The sequence below is a fragment of the Hemicordylus capensis genome, chromosome 1 (genome assembly GCF_027244095.1).
Source record: "Hemicordylus capensis ecotype Gifberg chromosome 1, rHemCap1.1.pri, whole genome shotgun sequence".
Classification (NCBI taxonomy): Eukaryota; Metazoa; Chordata; class Lepidosauria; order Squamata; family Cordylidae; genus Hemicordylus; species Hemicordylus capensis.
Genome location: NC_069657.1, coordinates 398896641 through 398914032, shown reverse-complemented (window position 1 = coordinate 398914032; position 17392 = coordinate 398896641). Strand labels below are relative to the sequence as shown.

The 17392-nt window shown below is 46.8% G+C and overlaps 1 protein-coding gene across 2 annotated transcripts in view; it reads right to left on the bottom strand.

Annotated features, from left to right (window-relative positions):
- The window catches only part of DNAH8 (dynein axonemal heavy chain 8), a 390116-nt gene that overhangs the window by 311156 nt on the left and 61568 nt on the right, over nucleotides 1-17392 (bottom strand). For both annotated transcript variants that reach the window (XM_053305243.1, XM_053305251.1), the window contains one exon: nucleotides 559-675. In XM_053305243.1, the coding sequence (XP_053161218.1) occupies nucleotides 559-675 (117 nt within the window). The remainder of the gene's footprint in view (nucleotides 1-558; nucleotides 676-17392) is intronic.

Genomic DNA, 17392 nt, shown 5'->3' with positions numbered 1-17392 from the left:
AACACTTTGTGAAGCCTTTTGCTGAGGACTGGGGGAAGGGGTGGCAGGGAGGTATCCTGTCGCCCCAAAAGCTTTACTAAACGAAGGCGCTGGCGGGGGAAACGCGGCAGGGGGGGTAAGTTCACCCTCCCCTGCCCTTAAAGAGCCCCCCACAGCAGTGCCGGACCGCCGGACTGCGGTTCCATGCATATCCCTAGTGGATTGAGACTTGGAACAAATTTGGCAGCCAAGACATTTCATGGTGATTAAATCATGTGGGCTATACTTTATGGAGCCCACCAAGCCTGATAGTCTTGTTGGAGGGGTACATGCCACTTAGGGGGAAGTATTAAAAATCAATATGAATTTCCTTACAGTACATAGGACTTTATTAGTTCAAAATAAAATTTAATGATTAAAACACATATTATACACTTTTATTTAAATATTGTTACATTCACATTAGTAATACTGTGATAAATGATTTATTTTTTAAATCATATGGCAGACAAAAAGTATTTATGTAAACAGGTTATACATTTTATTTATGTAAAAGAAAAAGACAAAAATTGCAGTCACCTCATTGCGTGCCAGCAAATCTTCCACTTTTGTAGCAGTATCTGGTAGCACAAGCAAAAGAGTATTTGCTATATCTTTCATTGATAACTCAATCTGCATTTCACATAAGTCATTAATCTATTAAAAAAAGTAAAATCATATGTAATGTATGGCAGTTTCTTTCAAGGGCACACAACAAAATTATTTAGGCAATATCATAGATCTTGATAATGGAGAGACCACCCCAATTAACCAAAAAAATGAAATTGCTCTGCATCAGTGAAGCTAAAATGCATGGGCCATGATCCCTTGAGAAGTCCATAATGCTGGGGAAAGATGAAGGAAAGAGAAGAAGAGGACAATCAGCAGCAAGGAGGATGGACTCGATTACGACAACAATTAATGTACCACTGAGAGACCTTAAAGGCCAAGTTGAAGACAGATCATCCTGGAGAGAATCTATCTATGTGGTCACTAAGAGTCAACACCGACTTGACGACACTTAATCAATTAAGCAATGATCCAAATCCACATAAGTAGTTTATATACCCCCAAAGAGGCTTTGGCTTGTATTTCTCAAGGCACAATTCTCCATGTCAAATAGCAAACCACTTTTGAAACTAAAGCCTTATTCAGACATTGTGTTATATGTGCACACTGTCTATACACATGTATATATTGTTCTGTGAATGACTATACTGTACATCTGTTTATCTTAAAATAGAATCTGAGCATGGGCTTCCTCAAATTCAGGGTACATACAGGAAGTGTACTACGGTCCTTGAACATAATATATGTCCTGAACATTATATATAAATATTATATTCCCTGAACATAATATATGAATAACTGTATGTGTGTATAGATCTGTACGTGTGTTCATTGTACACAAATTGTACATGTGTTGGACGTGACACTGAACAAGGCTTAAGAGGCTTTCAAAACCAATTTGTGATATGGCATGGGAGACAAGTGGTTAAAAGAAAAAGTCAAAACTCTCACTGGATGTACCCAGAGCATTCCTATGTAAAAAAATTAACATGAGAGGGGACCTCAGTCATTCTAAGCATTTTAATCTGAAAATGATTTCAGTCAGTCTATACACATACTTGGGGTGCATTTGCATGTAATGCAAAACTACAGCTAAAAGAGGCAGAGCTTGGAACTCTGTTACATCTGAATGTGCGCAGCTATGGTTTTGTGGAAAAAGCGATCTGAGGTTTGCCTCACCAAACTCAAATTTGAACCTTCAGTTTGTAGTGAGTTTCGCTGCCATAACATGAGTTTTTTTGGTGTCAGTGTTACATCCGAATGCATATGGCACCATAACCACGGTTTTGTTCACTTTCTGGAACTGTAATCATAGAGATGGCAGCGCAGACCTGCTCGGGATCACGCCTACCCCATGAGTGCAGTGCTTCTCGCTGGCTGCCACTCCGAGCACTTGTTCCGCCCCCTATCACCAATCCAACAAAGCAGTTGCCCGGCAACAGGGATGCTGTGATGTCCCATCCCAAGCTTGTGAGCCTCTCAAATGGCAAAGTCACACAGGGGCATGCCCTCTTCCCACTCTGTCCCTTGTTCCCGGCCACCAGCAATCAAGAGAGAAAGGGGATGGGATGGCAAAACAGGCATTACATGCTTTGCTCTCCAAAAATGAAGTGACAAAGATGTATATTTACAAGCACATGTATTCGAGGTGGCAACAAAAGCAGGGCAACCCCAACAGAATGCTGGGATGACAACATATGGCAGGGCAGCGATACCCTGGGTCAGGTTTAAAAGGCAGCCCTCCCAACCAGGAATTCTTGAATGGCTAAGGTCTACTTTTTGTACAGTGATGTTGGGGAACGGGGCCCAGTCCCTTCCCCTTGGGGGAATATGTGCAGACTCTAGGTTTACTCATGAGAAGGGCCAGGCAGCAGGATTAGCATTGCCAACACTGAGAGGGGAAATTCCTCATATGTAATTAGGATGGATGCTACTCCTGAGTAGGGGTGTGCAATTCAGATTTTTGGTGATTCAGTTCGGGACCCAAACCGAATCACCCCTGTTCTGTTTTGTGCCCGAATATGGGCCACCCGAATCACCCTTGATTTGGTTCGGATTCGGATTTAACCCGAATATGAATCTGAATAGATTTGGGGGGGAAGGGCCCAGGGGCAAAATTTTGGGGTGGGGTGGTAGTGCCCAATGGGTGGAAGCTACCACCCCAATTTCAGGGGGATTGGGCAAAGGGATGATTTTTGGTTGATATTTGAAGTTTTAGTGACTTTGGGGCAGTTCGGGGGCATAGCATGGGATATGGGCAAAAAGAGTGGGGTGGGGTGGTAGTACCTAATGGGTGCAGACTACCACCCCAATTTCAGGGGGATTGGGCAAAGGGGTGATTTTTGGAAAATTTCTGAAGTTTTCATGTCTTTGGGGCAGTTTGGGGAAGATTGGGGCAGAAAGTGGGGCCTGGGGCAGAAGAGTGGGGTAGGGTGGTAGTGCCTAATGGGTGGAGGCTACCACCCCAATTTAAGGGGGATTGGACAAAGGGGTGATTTTTTGGGAATTTTTGAAGTTTTTGTGTCTTTGGGGCAGTTTGGGGGCAGAAAGTGTATCTGCCCCAAAAAGTTGGGGTGGAGTGGTAGTGCATAATGGGTGGAGGCTAACACCCCAATTTCAGGGGGATTGGGCAGAGGGCTGATTTTTTGGGAATTTTTGAAGTTTTGGTGTCTCTGGGGCAGATTGGGGGCAGAAAGTGGATCTGCCCCAAAAGAGTGGGGTGGGCTGGTAGATAGTGCCTAATGGGTGGAGGCTACCACCCATCCCCAATTTCAGAGTGATTGTCCAGAGGGCTGGATTTTGTTGATTTTCTGAGGTTTTTCTTCATAAAGTGCAGTGTGGTAGATTGATTCATTCAATATTCATAGTAAGTGAGAGTGTGAAAAAAGTGAAAGTGGGGTCATGAGAGTTCTTTACTTGAAAAAAATCTCATTTGCTATCATTGGATGAGAATTCACACCTCAGAAGTTTTTCTGAAGGGATGTTATTCCCTTATTTTCTGAGGTATGAATTCTCATTCAATGATAGCAAATGAGATTTTTTTCAAGTAAAGAACTCTCATGACCCCACTTTCACTTTTTCACACTTGCATTTACTATGAATATGATGAATGAATCAATCTACCACAAAGCACTTTATGAAGAAAAACCTCAGAAAATCAACAAAATCCAGCCCTCTGGACAATCACTCTGAAATTGGGGACGGGTGGTAGCCTGCACCCATTAGGCACTATCTACCAGCCCACCCCACTCTTTTGGGGCAGATCCACTTTCTGCCCCCAATCTGCCCCAAAGACACCAAAACTTCAAAAATTCCCAAAAAATCAGCCCTCTGCCCAATCCCCCTGAAATTGGGGTGTTAGCTGCCACCCATTAGGCACTACCACTCCACCCCAACTTTTTGGGGCAGATACACTTTCTGCCCCCAAACTGCCCCAAAGACACAAAAACTTCAAAAATTCCCCCAAAAAATCACACCTTTGTCCAATCCCCCTTAAATTGGGGTGGTAGCCTCCACCCATTAGGCACTACCACCCTACCCCACTCTTCTGCCCCAGGCCCCACTTTCTGCCCCAATCTGCCCCAAACTGCCCCAAAGACATGAAAACTTCAGAAATTTTCCAAAAATCACCCCTTTGCCCAATCCCCCTGAAATTGGGGTGGTAGTCTGCACCCATTAGGTACTACCACCCCACCCCACTCTTTTTGCCCAGATCCCATTCTATGCCCCCGAACTGCCCCAAAGTCACTAAAACTTCAAAAAATCCCCCAAAATCGGCCATGAGCCGAAGCACCCGAATTTTTTGGCTACGAAATTTGGGTAATTCGGCTCGGCCCTGAAAAATATCGGGGGATATCGGGGGTGATTCGGTTCGGCCCCGAATCACCCGAAATTTCTCATTTCGGGCACAGATCGATCTGTGCCAGAAATTTTTTGCACATCCCTACTCCTGAGTTGACTGCTACTCATGAGAGTGTAAGGCCATGGGGATACCCGTTCACAATGCATGAGAAGAACCATTTGTAGGGACAGGGGTGTTGGGCAGAATCATTAATAATGTGTGATGACATCCCTTCTCAACGCATGGGGGTGCAATGGTAGGCTGCCTGCCTAGGTTGCTGTATACAAGCAAGCCGTGAGGAAGGATAGCGTGGCAAGAGCTCTCCCTGTCTTTGCAGCAACTGCTGCAAAGAAGTTGTCAAAGAGTGCCCTCTGCCAACCCGTCCACTTTGTAGAACATGTCAATCTTTGTTTTTGCCTGGAACAGGGACCCCACTCTCCTTGGGTCACTGGAAATCAGAAAAACAGGTTGCTTACCTGTAACAAATGATCTGGTAGTGATTCCACGACATTTATAAACATGGGTTCTGCGCCTGCGCACAGCTTCGGGTAAAGATTGTTAGCTCCTCGCAATGCCTCCAACCACCCTCTGCATGAGTCTGCAGTACCTATAGTGGCAGTTAGGCATCCCTTCTTCAGTTTCTGGATGACCAACGAAGATAACTCCATTGACCCTGTCCTTTAATGCTGCTGCAGAGTTTTTGTCTATACTGCTTGCAGCCTGCAGTGGGGCTGGCTGGGCAGGTTTTATGAATGTCATGGAATCACTACCAGATCATCTGTTACAGGTAAGCAACCTGTTTATCTAGATAGTGTTTCCAATGACATACATAAACATGGGTGAATCACAAAGTACTTCACGGGAAGTGGGTACTGCAAGCTACTGCAAAACACTTTTAAAAACTGCCCTGCCGAATTCTGCCTCTGCTGCAGACCGAAGGTCTAAGGCATAATGTTCATGCAACGTGGGTGCATGAACAGCATTTTGCCATCCCATCCCTGGTGGTGGGCTGATATGGCCACCATGTGAACCTTGATTGAGACATTTGCCAAGCCTTGTGCCTTGAGGGATGTAAGGTACAGCAGCACCTCTCACAAGGCGGCCTCCTGAGGCACAAAGCCCTGGGTTGTCACATATGACGTGAACCTCTTCCACCGAGCCTGGTAGTTCTTCCTGGTGGACTCCTTCCTATTATTTCTTAAGATCCTTCTTAGAAGCCTATCCTCCAAGCTGTGAGGTTCAGAATGGTGAGGTTCGGATGTAGCAGCCTCCCGTGGTCTTGTTGGATTTGATCTGGCCTTTGTGGGAGCCGCCTGAAGTTCCGGCCCGTGAGGTTGAGTAGTCTCGGAAACCACAGTTGTCTGGGTCACCACGGGGTGATGACAATTGCCCTGGATCTGTCCTGCAGCAATTTGGCCACCACCCTGTTCAACAGAGGATATGGTGGAAACAAATAGAAGGTACTGCAAGTCCACCGGTACGGGAAGGCATCGCCCTTGGAGCCTTCTCCCAGACCCATCCTCGAGCAGTACTCACAATTTTTTGTTGTGAGCTATAGCAAAGAGGTCAACTGTGGGGGCCTCCCATGCGTTGAACAGCTCCTCCAGAAGTGCAGGATGCAATTCCCACTTGTGTTCTGCAGTACTGGGGCCCTGCTCAAGGCAACCACCTACATTTTGTCCTGGCCGTTTATATGGATGGTGACCAGATGGATGTTCCTTACAATGCACCAGTTCCATACTTGTAGACTGAGCTGACAAAGGGGCCTGGATACAGTGCCGCCTTGGTTGTTTATGTGGGCGATCGCTGTTGTGTTGTCCATTTGCAGTTGGATTGTCTGATTGAAAACCATGTTCTGAAATGCCTGTAGTTCTCTGAAGGCCGCCAGCAGCTCCAGGAAGTATATATGAAGCCGGCCTTCCTGAGGGGACCAACACCCCTGCATTTTCACATCGTGAAGGTGCACACCCCACCCTAGTAGGGAGGCATCCGTTGTCAGAGTCAACGTTGGCACTGGTGTCCAGAAAGGCATTCCATTCAACAGGTTTTGGGGGTTTGTCCACCAAATTAAGGATTTTAACAGTTTTTCTGGGACCTGAAGGAGCTTGTTTTGTGAGTCTACATTGGGCTGGAAATTCTACAGGTACCAAGATTGCAGCTTCCTCATCCGGAGCTTTGCATATCAGATGGTGGCTATACAAGATGCCATCAGGCCTAGGAGGACCTGGATCGATCTGGCCTGCTGCTGTGGAGCAGCATGAAAGTGATTCACCATTCTGAATCTGTCCCTTGACAGAAAAGCCTTTTGGGTGGACATGTCCAATACTGCGCCTATGTATTGTAGCTGCTTGGCTGGAACTAGATGTAACTTTTTCCAATTAATGTTCACCTCCACCCATTCCAAAAGTGATGTCACTGTTGTCATGTGCATGTTCATCTGGGCCTCCATCTGCGCTGTGATGAGCCAGTCTAAATATGGAAAAATGGAGACTCCTTGAACTCTCAGGTAGGCAATAATCATGGCAATACACTTAGTAAACACCCTTGGGGCTGTCACAAGGCCGAAGGGTAGCATGTTGTATTCATATACGTGGGTGCCCAGTGTGAAGCGCAAGTATTTCCTGTGGTTTGAATGTATGCCGATGTGGAAGTAAGCGTCTTTAAGATCCAACATTGCAATCCACCCCTCTCCATGCAGGAGAGGGAGGATTGCTTGCAATGTTATTATATGGAACTTCCATACATCGACATACTGGTTTAGGCCCCGGAGGTCCATGATCGAGCGAATGCCCCCATCCCTCTTGGGTATTTGGAAATACTTGGAGTAAAAACCTTACTGGCTCTGAGCCCATGGAACTGGCGATATTGCCTGTTTCTCAAGTAGCACCTCCTCTCTGAGAGTTTCCGTTTCTGGGGTAAATTTTGTCCCTGTAAACTCTGGCAGAGTATTGAATTCTATGGCATAACCAGTTTGGATTATGCATAGAACCCATTGGTCTGATGTTATATAGTGCTATGCTGAAGCATGCCTAGCCAGTCTGATGGGAATTCTGGCTATCCACAAGGGGATGTTATTCCTTGTGGTGACCGATGGTAGGGTCAATGTCACAGTTGGCTGTGTGCAATTATCGGGTTCAGGCCCAGGTCACAGGTGTTGCTTGTTTTGCTGGCCAGCCTTATTTCTGTTCTGCTGGTCTGGCCTATTTTTGGCTGAGTAGCCTTTCCTGTTAAAGCAACTCCATGGTCACTGGTATTCCTTACGTTCATCATGGCAAAAGTTGTTTTGACACCTTTGGTAGGGCTGATACCTGTTTGACGCATACTTTTGTGTCATGAAGGTTCTTGCTGTTGTCTTTGATTTCTACCACTGCTCCATGTTGTCATCAGTGGATTCTGCAAATAGGCCCGTGCCATCAAAGGCCAGCGCCTCGATACGGTCACACATATCCTGCTGCAAGGAGGTGGACTGGAGCCACGCGTGTCAGCATGATAGCTGATGTTAGAGTTCTAGACTGCGACTCGGCGAGGTGTTTGGCACTGGCCAACTGCAGTCATCATTCTTACAAAAGTGGCTTCAAATTTGTGCTGGAATTCCACAGGAGTGAGCACAGAGCGCTCATCATAAAGCTTCTCCCACAAGCAATGTGTGTACTTGGAGAGGCAAGCGATGTAATTCCCAATCTTAATAGATGGGCAGGATGTGGAGTATGTACCCAGGACATCCAATGTTCATCCCTCCTTATCTATGGGCATAGTATCAATCAATCAATCAATCATTTTATTTATGGCCATAAGCCAAACAAATATACAGCATAAAATAACTAAAAGATACAGAATCAGCCTCATAAAACCCCATGATGAGAGGTCAGTTTCATAGCCCCATATAAAAATTTAGCAACCAGTTTAGTAATACCCACATTAACATCAACAAGACAAGGCGTTGATACTCAATGTCTCTAAGACACTGGATCATGATCGCCTTGGCACTGGTAAAACACAGGAATTCCACAGGAGTGAGTATAGAGCGCACATCATAAAGCTTCTCCCACAAGCAATGCATGTACTTGGAGAGGCAGGTGATGTAATTCCCAATCTGAATAGACAGGCAGGATGTGGAGTATGTGCGCCTGCCCAGGACATCCAGTGTTCATCCCTCCTTATCTGCGGGCATAGTATGACGTCTGTCCACTTTCAATGTCGAGGCATAGTCTATCACCAGGGAATTCGGTACTGGATGTTTATGTAAATATTTGTTGTCTTGTTCCTGGATCTTGTAAAGAGTTTCCAGTTTCTTAGAAGTTGGAGTCGGTGTTTGAACTACTTCCCAAGCAGACTGTGCTGCGTTCGTGATGACAGGCAGCATTGGGAAGTATACTGGTTGAAGACCTGGGGCCTTTTTCATGAAACTGTAAACCAGATCATCCAAGTCTGATTTCTTTGGGCATAGGTCTAGTCCCAGTAGTTCTGCCATCTCCAAGATTGCTGGTGATAGGACTTTAATTCCTCTGTCGGAGAGACAGACAGAGGAGGTGTAACCTCTTGGCTTGGCTCCAGCAGAGGAGCTTCTGAGTCTGTCTTGGTTGTGTCGGAAGCATAGTTCTCCTCATCCGAGGAGTCAGAGGTCTCCAAATAAGTGACAGAAGAATGAATATTTGAACACATACTATCATGAGCTGACTCATCCCCAGATGGGAGCAGTGTCCTTTGTCTTGTCTTTCAATCACAGTCTGAGTAGTGCGTGTAGTAATTAGGAATGGTCGGGGCGGGAAACTTGCCTGGACTGACACAGTCCTCGCTGTCTGGTGTGGGGGCTGGCAATCCACTGGCTGTGAGTCAGGACATCTTACAGGTGTGACTTGTGTTACAGCATGTGCCCAGCACTGTTGCTGGAGCTGCCACTGTTTAAACAATGAGTACTCTTCCAGTGACAAAGTGATGGATCTGTCTCCCCACCTCCGTCGGGGAGCAGACCTGAGGCCCTCGACATCCAGACCCGGGTGCAGGAAACCGTGGAAAGTTGATGTAGATGGAGGCAGTCTCCTCTGAACGGAGGAGGTGTGCCATGTCTGATTCCAAGGTGTTATCTGGGCAATACATCTGAGGGTCAGAATTTGGGTCTTCATCTGGATCGATGACATCCTCAGCGTCGATGACCTCCTCAGCATCGATATGTACCACATCAATGAGTGCATCCTCAACACCGACAGCCATGTCGGAAGCCCCCTCCCTGGGCGCAGACTTGGGAGCAGTTTGTTTTGAAGTTGATGGTCTCGATGTTGAAGCCCTCATCATCCAGTGCTTTGATGCCGATGGTCGAGTTTCCGGAGCCAACATCTTCCCCATGGCTTGTCTCTTGTTCGTGGTCCGCTCACGGTGTTGGGCATCCTTAGTGTCCTTATGGGCATCCTTAGTGGGTTTGGACACTGAGACCGAGTGCAACGTCGATGGATATAGCTAAGGAGTTGGTGCCAGTGATAAAGAGGCGGCACAGTGTCACAGCCACGACCCTTGCAGTCCTGTCAGGGACAGAATAGTGTCAGAAGCGTGGCCATGTTTGTGGAGGCATTTCTTATGTTTCTTTGGGGGTGCACCAGTCAGAGGCAATTTGTGCCAACATTTGGGGCTTGGCTTCAGAGCATCTGGCCTGAAAACAGGGCCCAACATCGAAGACGCTTGCACCGGCCCCAGGAATTTAGACTGCGATACTGTGGCAGCTCCTGTGGTGGGTTCTGAAGCCAAAGTAGAAGGGTGCAGGGCATCCTCCATTAGGGTGAGCTTCAGGTGTGAGAATCTATTTTTTTAGGGTTTGTTTTGAGAAGTCCGCATAAATGGCACAAGCCATGGCTGTATGGCCCTCCCCTAAACAAAGTAGACAGAGCTGGTGACCATATGTCGAGGGGAGTTTGCCCTGGAAGCCCTCGCACCTTTTGAAGGTAGTATTCTCTCGGGATTTCCCTTTGCTGCCCTCACACCTATTAGAGGTGGTTTTTTCATGCGGTTTTCTGCTCATGGGTGAGGGGAATAAGGCGAAAGACAAATAGAATAACCAGGGGCAGTCAAACCAAGTCAAACCAAGTTTTCCACTCTCTGAAATAAAGCTGAATCATTAAGCTAGCACTGTCCGAAGGTCTGAATGCTGAGGCGGTCAGAAAGAAACTGAAGAAGGGGCACCTAACCGCCACTATAGGTTCTGCAGGCTCATGCAGAGAGCGATTAAAGGTGTTGCAAGGAGCTAACGATCCCTACCCAAAGCCGGTCTGCGCAGGCGCAGAACCCATGTTTATGTATGTCGTTGGAATCACTATCCAGATCTCTCCTCTCCCACAATTCCCTGTGGTAGCATACTTGCATATGGTGCGATGCCAGTCTGAACCCAGGAAATTTTAATGAGAGTAAAGATCTGTCCTCATTCCCAGGGTTTCTCCAGTCTGCTCACCCAGCTACGCCTGGACACTTGGAGCATCAAAATCTTCTTTGGGTGCATGAAAGGCTTCCCTGGAGAGGGGGTGGTCACTGTGCAAAAGCTCTATCATTAACCAATGAGAATGGTGGCCCCACACAAATGGGGCCCCTTTTTTGAGTTAGCTCAACTCATGAGCATGCAGTCCAATGGAAGTCCGAAGGTTTTTTAGCCTAAGTTCCTCACCAGTAGACTGGCCCTCTCAGGAGAGTGCTAGTCCACTGGCAGCATGCCATCACAGGGGCAGGAATGTGGTTTGGTCCCCATGGAATGTTTTGCCAGGGTGAGCCATCACAAGACCATCCTTGGCCATGTTGGGTCCTTTGCCCTCCCTTATATACATATCCCCTCCTAGGAAGTCATCATGTTCCCTTCCCTTTCCTGAGCAACAGGAGAATGGTGCCCACCAAGATCCCCCTCCCTCCACCAGAAATAGTGCTTGTGTGAGGCAGTTTTGTTTCAGGGTTCTTACAAGGGCAGCAGTGCAATCGCTGACATAAGAAGGACTTGAATGGCATAGCATTTAAAGAGATTTAAATGCCCTTTCCATGCTGAGGGTGGGCATACCATTCCAAAAACACATGATCGCACTTGGCACACACCCTTGAAGTTCGTGGCCAATGGCTGCCACTCTGGAGACGTGCTGACACATTGCCCAAAGTCTGGCAACACAAGTGCTATGAAGCTTGCTGGGATGCAGCCTCAGCGGACTAGGAAGAGGGGTCCTCAGCAGACCCCTGCCCAGAATATGGAGGTTGCCAGACTATGGTTGGACAAACATCTGTGCTGTGATTCATGGTTTGAAAAATTAACCACAGGTTCAGCAACTTCCGGTTTCACATTACTCGTGAATGTGACCTTGGTGTTTAAGTGTACAGAACTGCAACCTCGGTTGCAAGCTTCCATTGAAAGAGTTTATAGTAATTTGGATAATAGTCTTACTTGATTGTGCCTTCCTGATGGGAAGTAAAAATGTGCCTTCTGCCCCACCTACTTTACCTGGTTCACTTTTCCTGACTCTAAGGCTACTGGACATGCATATATGAGTGAGCGTTATGTTTGAATAGGACATCCAGGGCTCATCTGCTCATGAGGTCAAGTGAGGCGATCACCTCCAACCAGGGCCACATTAAAGTCATTGTAGCCATTCTCATAATAGTTGGTCCCCAAGATAGATTTATAGATAAATATTTGCATGTATGTGTACAATGTATAGGTCCCTTAATATGTCCCATAATATGTCTAATGTGTCAGAATGGGCAACCGCAGGGTGGAATTATTCATTAGGATAATTTCCTCACAAGGTGGTGTATTGTGGGGTGGGGAAAGTTTGGTGACAGGTTTTCCAAATTTTATTGCTTTTAGATTGTATCTTGCCATTTTTGAAATGAACTGTGAAGGGAAGCACTCTTTTTCAAAGCTGAAACCTATAAAGAACTGTCTTAGATCAGCCATTGGACAGAAACAACTACAGGTGGCCCTTGTTATTTGCAGGGATTCCATTCTTGCCTATAGATGAACCCCACCATCATGGACCCCACCGCCTATTGAGGTAATCAGGAGAAGTTCATCTGCAGTTGTCACTGCAGGGGACGGGCCTTCTCAGCTGCTGCCCCGATGCTTTGGAACACTCTCCCTGCTGAAATAAGAGCCTCCCCATCTCTGACAATTTTTAAAAAATCTTTAAAGACACATTTGTTCACCCAAGCTTTTAATTAAATACCGTTTTAATAGTTTCAACATTGTGTTAAGGTTTTAAATTGTTATAATGTTTTAACTTTTTGTTGTCGTTTATTTTAACCAATGTTTTAATTTCTCTGTTATCATTTATTTGTTTTAATTAATGTTTTAACTTTTATGTTTTTTGTTGTAAACCACCCAGAGATGTAAATTTTGGGCGGTATAAAAATATGCTAAATAAATAAAATAAATATAGATGTGAATATGGAAACCACAAATAACAAAAACAACTCTATGGGAATTGGTGGGTTAGGTTCCGGACAGGAAAAAAAACTTTAAATACTTTAAAACTGGGAATGAGGGAGAAATAAGAGTAGAACCGCAAGTAACCTTGCTCTCCAGGGCTGCAAGGCTCCAGAACCCCCCCCCCCCCCGCCGCACCCAAATCAGCTGGACTTTGGGCCAAAAAAAAAATCTGTGTTTTTTTTAAAGAAAGAACCTCAAAATGGCTCCGTGCTCTAAAATGGCATCTGGAAGTGACACTGGAAGTCATTTCCGGCCACTCCACAACTGGGAATAGGAAAATGTTAGCCTATTTTCCAACTGCAGAGAAAGAACCGCTGCCAGAAAAACAGGTTGCTCACCTGTAACAGATGATCTGTAGGTGATCCGTTGTATTCATAAAGAATGGGTTCTGCGCCTGCGCAGGGACCTCACGGACCGATTGACTAGCTCCTCGCGACGCCCCCAACCACCCTGCACGTGATCGTGCCTTCGCTAAAACAGGCAGTTGGGGCGTGTCTTCCTCAGTTTCTTTGGACCACCAGTACAATTGTTCACACCGACGATCCCTTTCAATTCTTCAACTTTCTACCTTGATGACGTGGGGAGGCTGGGTGGGTATTATGAATACAACGGATCACCTCCAGATCATCTGTTACAGGTGAGCAACCTGTTTATCTGGATAGTGATCCGTTGCATTCATAAAGAATGGGTGACTAGCCAGCTCCCCGCCTAAGGCGGTGGGTCATCAAGGTAGCACTCTTTTCAGGACACTCCGACCAAACTCCGCGTCCTTTGTCTGTCTAATGTCCAGTGCGTAATGCTTGACAAACGGGTGTCCTGACAACCACGTGGCTGCCTTACAAATCTCCTGCATTGGCACTCCTGCCAAATTTGCAGCCGACACTGCATAAGCTCTTGTTAAGTGCGCCCTAATAGAACTAGGTGGCGTGATCCCTTGAGAACTATATGCCAGCCTTATTGCCTTTACAATCCATTGCGAAAGACGCTGGCGCGTGACCGATGAGCCCTTCGCTTTCCCACGAAACAGCACAAACAACTTATTAGTCTTCCGAATTGGTCCCGTAGCTTTCATATAATGTAACAGGGCCCTTCTGACATCCAGTGCATGCATTCTCTTTTCTAACTGCGTTTGTGGGTTTCTGAAGAATGCTGGTAACACAATATCCTCATTTATATGAAAATCCGTGACTACCTTGGGTCTGAATTTCGGATCCAGGCGTAGTACCACCTTTTGCGGATAAAATTGGGTAAACGGCCGATCAGCCCGCATCGCAGCCAGCTCACTTACTCTACGTGCAGACGTCACTGCCACCAGAAACACCGTCTTCAACGTCAGTGTTTTCAGCGCAGCAGCCCCCAAGGGCTCAAACGGCGCTTCAGTCAATTCATTTAGAACTAATGTCAAGTCCCACTGTCGGACAGGATGTCGAACCGGAGGGTACAGGTTATTCACTCCTTTCAGAAATTTCTTACTATCTGGATGCGAAAACACCGTGGTACTCCACCAACCTTTATGTTCTGCTGATATTGCCGCTAGGTGTACACGGAGAGACGAGTTCGCCAAGCCCGTCATTTTCAAGGTGGTCATATACAGTAGTACTTGTTTGACCGATGCACTCCTAGGGAAGAATCCCTTTTCTTTCGCATAGATCTGGAATCTCATCCATTTACTCTTGTAATTTCGTCTGGTGGAAAGTTTCCTACAGTTAAGTAGGATTTTATTCATCAGCCTATGTGCCACGCTGTCAGCCGCAGCGTGTGAAGTTGTGGGTGCAATATCATCCCCTCTTCCCAACTTAGCAAGTCTGGGTAATCTGGAAACCGATGATACTGTCCTTGCGAGAGTTTCAGTAGTAGTGCAAACCACGGCTGTCTGGGCCACCAAGGTGCTATCAGAATCCCCCTTGTCCCGTCTCGGATGATCTGTGCTAAAACCCTCGAAATAAGTGGTTGTGGGGAAAATAGATAATACGGACCCCTTGTCCAGAGAAGCTGGAACGCGTTGCCCAGCGAGTTCTCTCCAAGCCCTGCACGAGAGCAATAGCTCTGACATTTTTTGTTCACAGCAGTGGCAAACAAATCTATTTTTGGCAGGCCCCATTTCTTGAATAACGGCTGAATGTAACACTCCCTCAGCTCCCACTCGTGTTGCTGGTTTAGCTGAGGACCTGCTCAGTTTGTCCGCCTGGACATTGTCCACTCCCTTGATATGCAATGCCCCGGGGAATATGGAATGTGCAATACACCACGTCCATAGACGCTGGCTCAGATGACACAGGGACCGGGACACCGTCCCCCCCTGCTTGTTCAGATAAGCTATGGCGGTTGTATTGTCCAGGTTCACTTGCACAGTTTTTCCCTGCAAGCGTGGTCTGAAAGCCTTTAATGCCAAAAACACCGCCAGAAGCTCCAGATAATTTATATGCTTCTCTCGTTGTCCCGGAGTCCACCGGCCCTGAACCTGACAATGGCAACAGTGCGCCCCCCAACCCCATAGGGAAGCATCCGTTGTCACCCAACAGGATAGCGTCCGGGGCTGGAACAGCACCCCTGACATTAGATTGCTGCGTTGGACCCACCATTGCAGAGATTTCCGCACATGGACCGGGATGAGCAACCTCTTTCTCTGGTCGTCCACATTCAGTCGAAAATTGTGCAGGTACCACAACTGAAGCACGCGCATGTTCAGGCGAGTAAAAGCTACAGTAGAGTAGCAGGATGCCATCAGCCCTAGAAGCCTCTGGATGGTTTCTGCTGGCTGCAGCATCGACTTCTCGAACAGATGAACCAGACCTTTGATCTGTAGGTATCTTGACTCCGGCAGATAAGCTCTCTTGTCCACAAAACTCAGTATGGAGCCTATAAAGTCTACTTGTTTCTGCGGTTCCAATTTGGATTTTTTCCAATTTACATTGATCCCCAACGTGTGAAGTAGGTGCAAGACGAAGCGAGTCTGAGAAAGTAACTCTTCTTTGTTCACCATAAGCCAGTCGTCTAGGTAAGGATACAGCCTCACCCCTCTTGTTCTTAAGAATGCCACCACCGCAGCCATCACCTTTGTAAACACACGCGGGGCAGTAGAGAGTCCGAAAGGCAAAACTGTGTACTGGTACACTATATCACCTACTGTGAACCGAAGGAATCTCCGGTGCCTCTCGCGGATCCCCACGTGAAAATAGGCGTCCTTCAGATCCAGGGTGATCGCCCACTCTTCCTCCATCAAGAGAGGCAGAATACCCTGTAAAGTGATCATTCTGAATTTTCTCGTATCGACATAGCAGTTTAGTTCCCTCAAATCCATTATCGCTCTTACTCCCCCATCCTTTTTGGGGATTTGAAAATATCTGGAGTAGAACCCCCTCAGTCTGTCCATCCACGGCACTTGCACTATCGCCTGTTTTTCCAGCAACACCCTCACTTCGTCCTGAAGCACTTGCGATGACTTGGTGTACTTCACACCCTGGAAAGGTGGCAAAGTTTTGAACTCTATCGCGTAGCCATAAGATATAATCTTTAGTACCCACTGATCTGATGTTATGTTGTGCCACGCGTTGGCATGGTGTGCCAATTTGATGGATACATTGGCTAACACGAGACCGATGTTGGGAGTCCCGGGTACTGTTCTTGGTGTTGCTACGTGCAGTTGCTGTGGATGGACCCGCACTTCAAAGAGACTGCTTTGTCTGGTCCTTCGCAGTCCTCTGACCCTTGGACTTTTGATAATAGGGTCTATTCTTCTGATAAGGCCTGTTTTGCCTCCTGAAATCCCTTCTATCTTGTCTCCCTGAGTACCGATTTTGTTGCCTCCCGTAGGAACGACTTCGAGACTGTTGACTAGCAGAGGACGTGGATGCCATGAATGTTTTAGCTGTGAACTTCATCTTCTTCCACGATTCCATCGTGTCATCTGTCGAGTCTGCAAACAGCCCTTTCCCGTCAAAGGGTAAATATTCTATCTTATCCTTCATTTCAGGCTGCAAGTTCGTAGACCTAAGCCAAGCATGGCGCCGCAATGTAATAGCAGTAGCCATTGCCCTCGACTCCGTCTCTGCCAGATGCTTGTATGTGCTCAACAACTGCCTGGTGACCACAGTAGACTTCTCATAGGTCTGCGCTAATGCCCTCTGCAGGTCCCCAGTGGACATAGAGGACGAATCCTGGAAAAAAGTGTCCCATAGATGGTGGGCATAGCATGTCATACACGCAGCATAATTTGCAATCTTCACTGCTAAGCTTGAAGTGGAGTACACCCTACGCCCTAGGACATCAAGTTTTCTCCCCTCCTTATCAGCAGGAGTAGTGTGGCGCTGAGCACCCCTTGATGACGCACACTCTACTACTAAGGAATTAGGGTCTGGATGCTTCACCAGGTATGTGTTATCATCCTCTTGGACTCTATATAAACTTTCCAGTTTTCTCGAAGTGGCTGTCGAAGTCCTCAAAACTCCCCACGCTGATTGTCCGGCCTTTGAAATTGCCAGAATCATAGGCAAGGATACAGGGTGAGTAATTTTAGC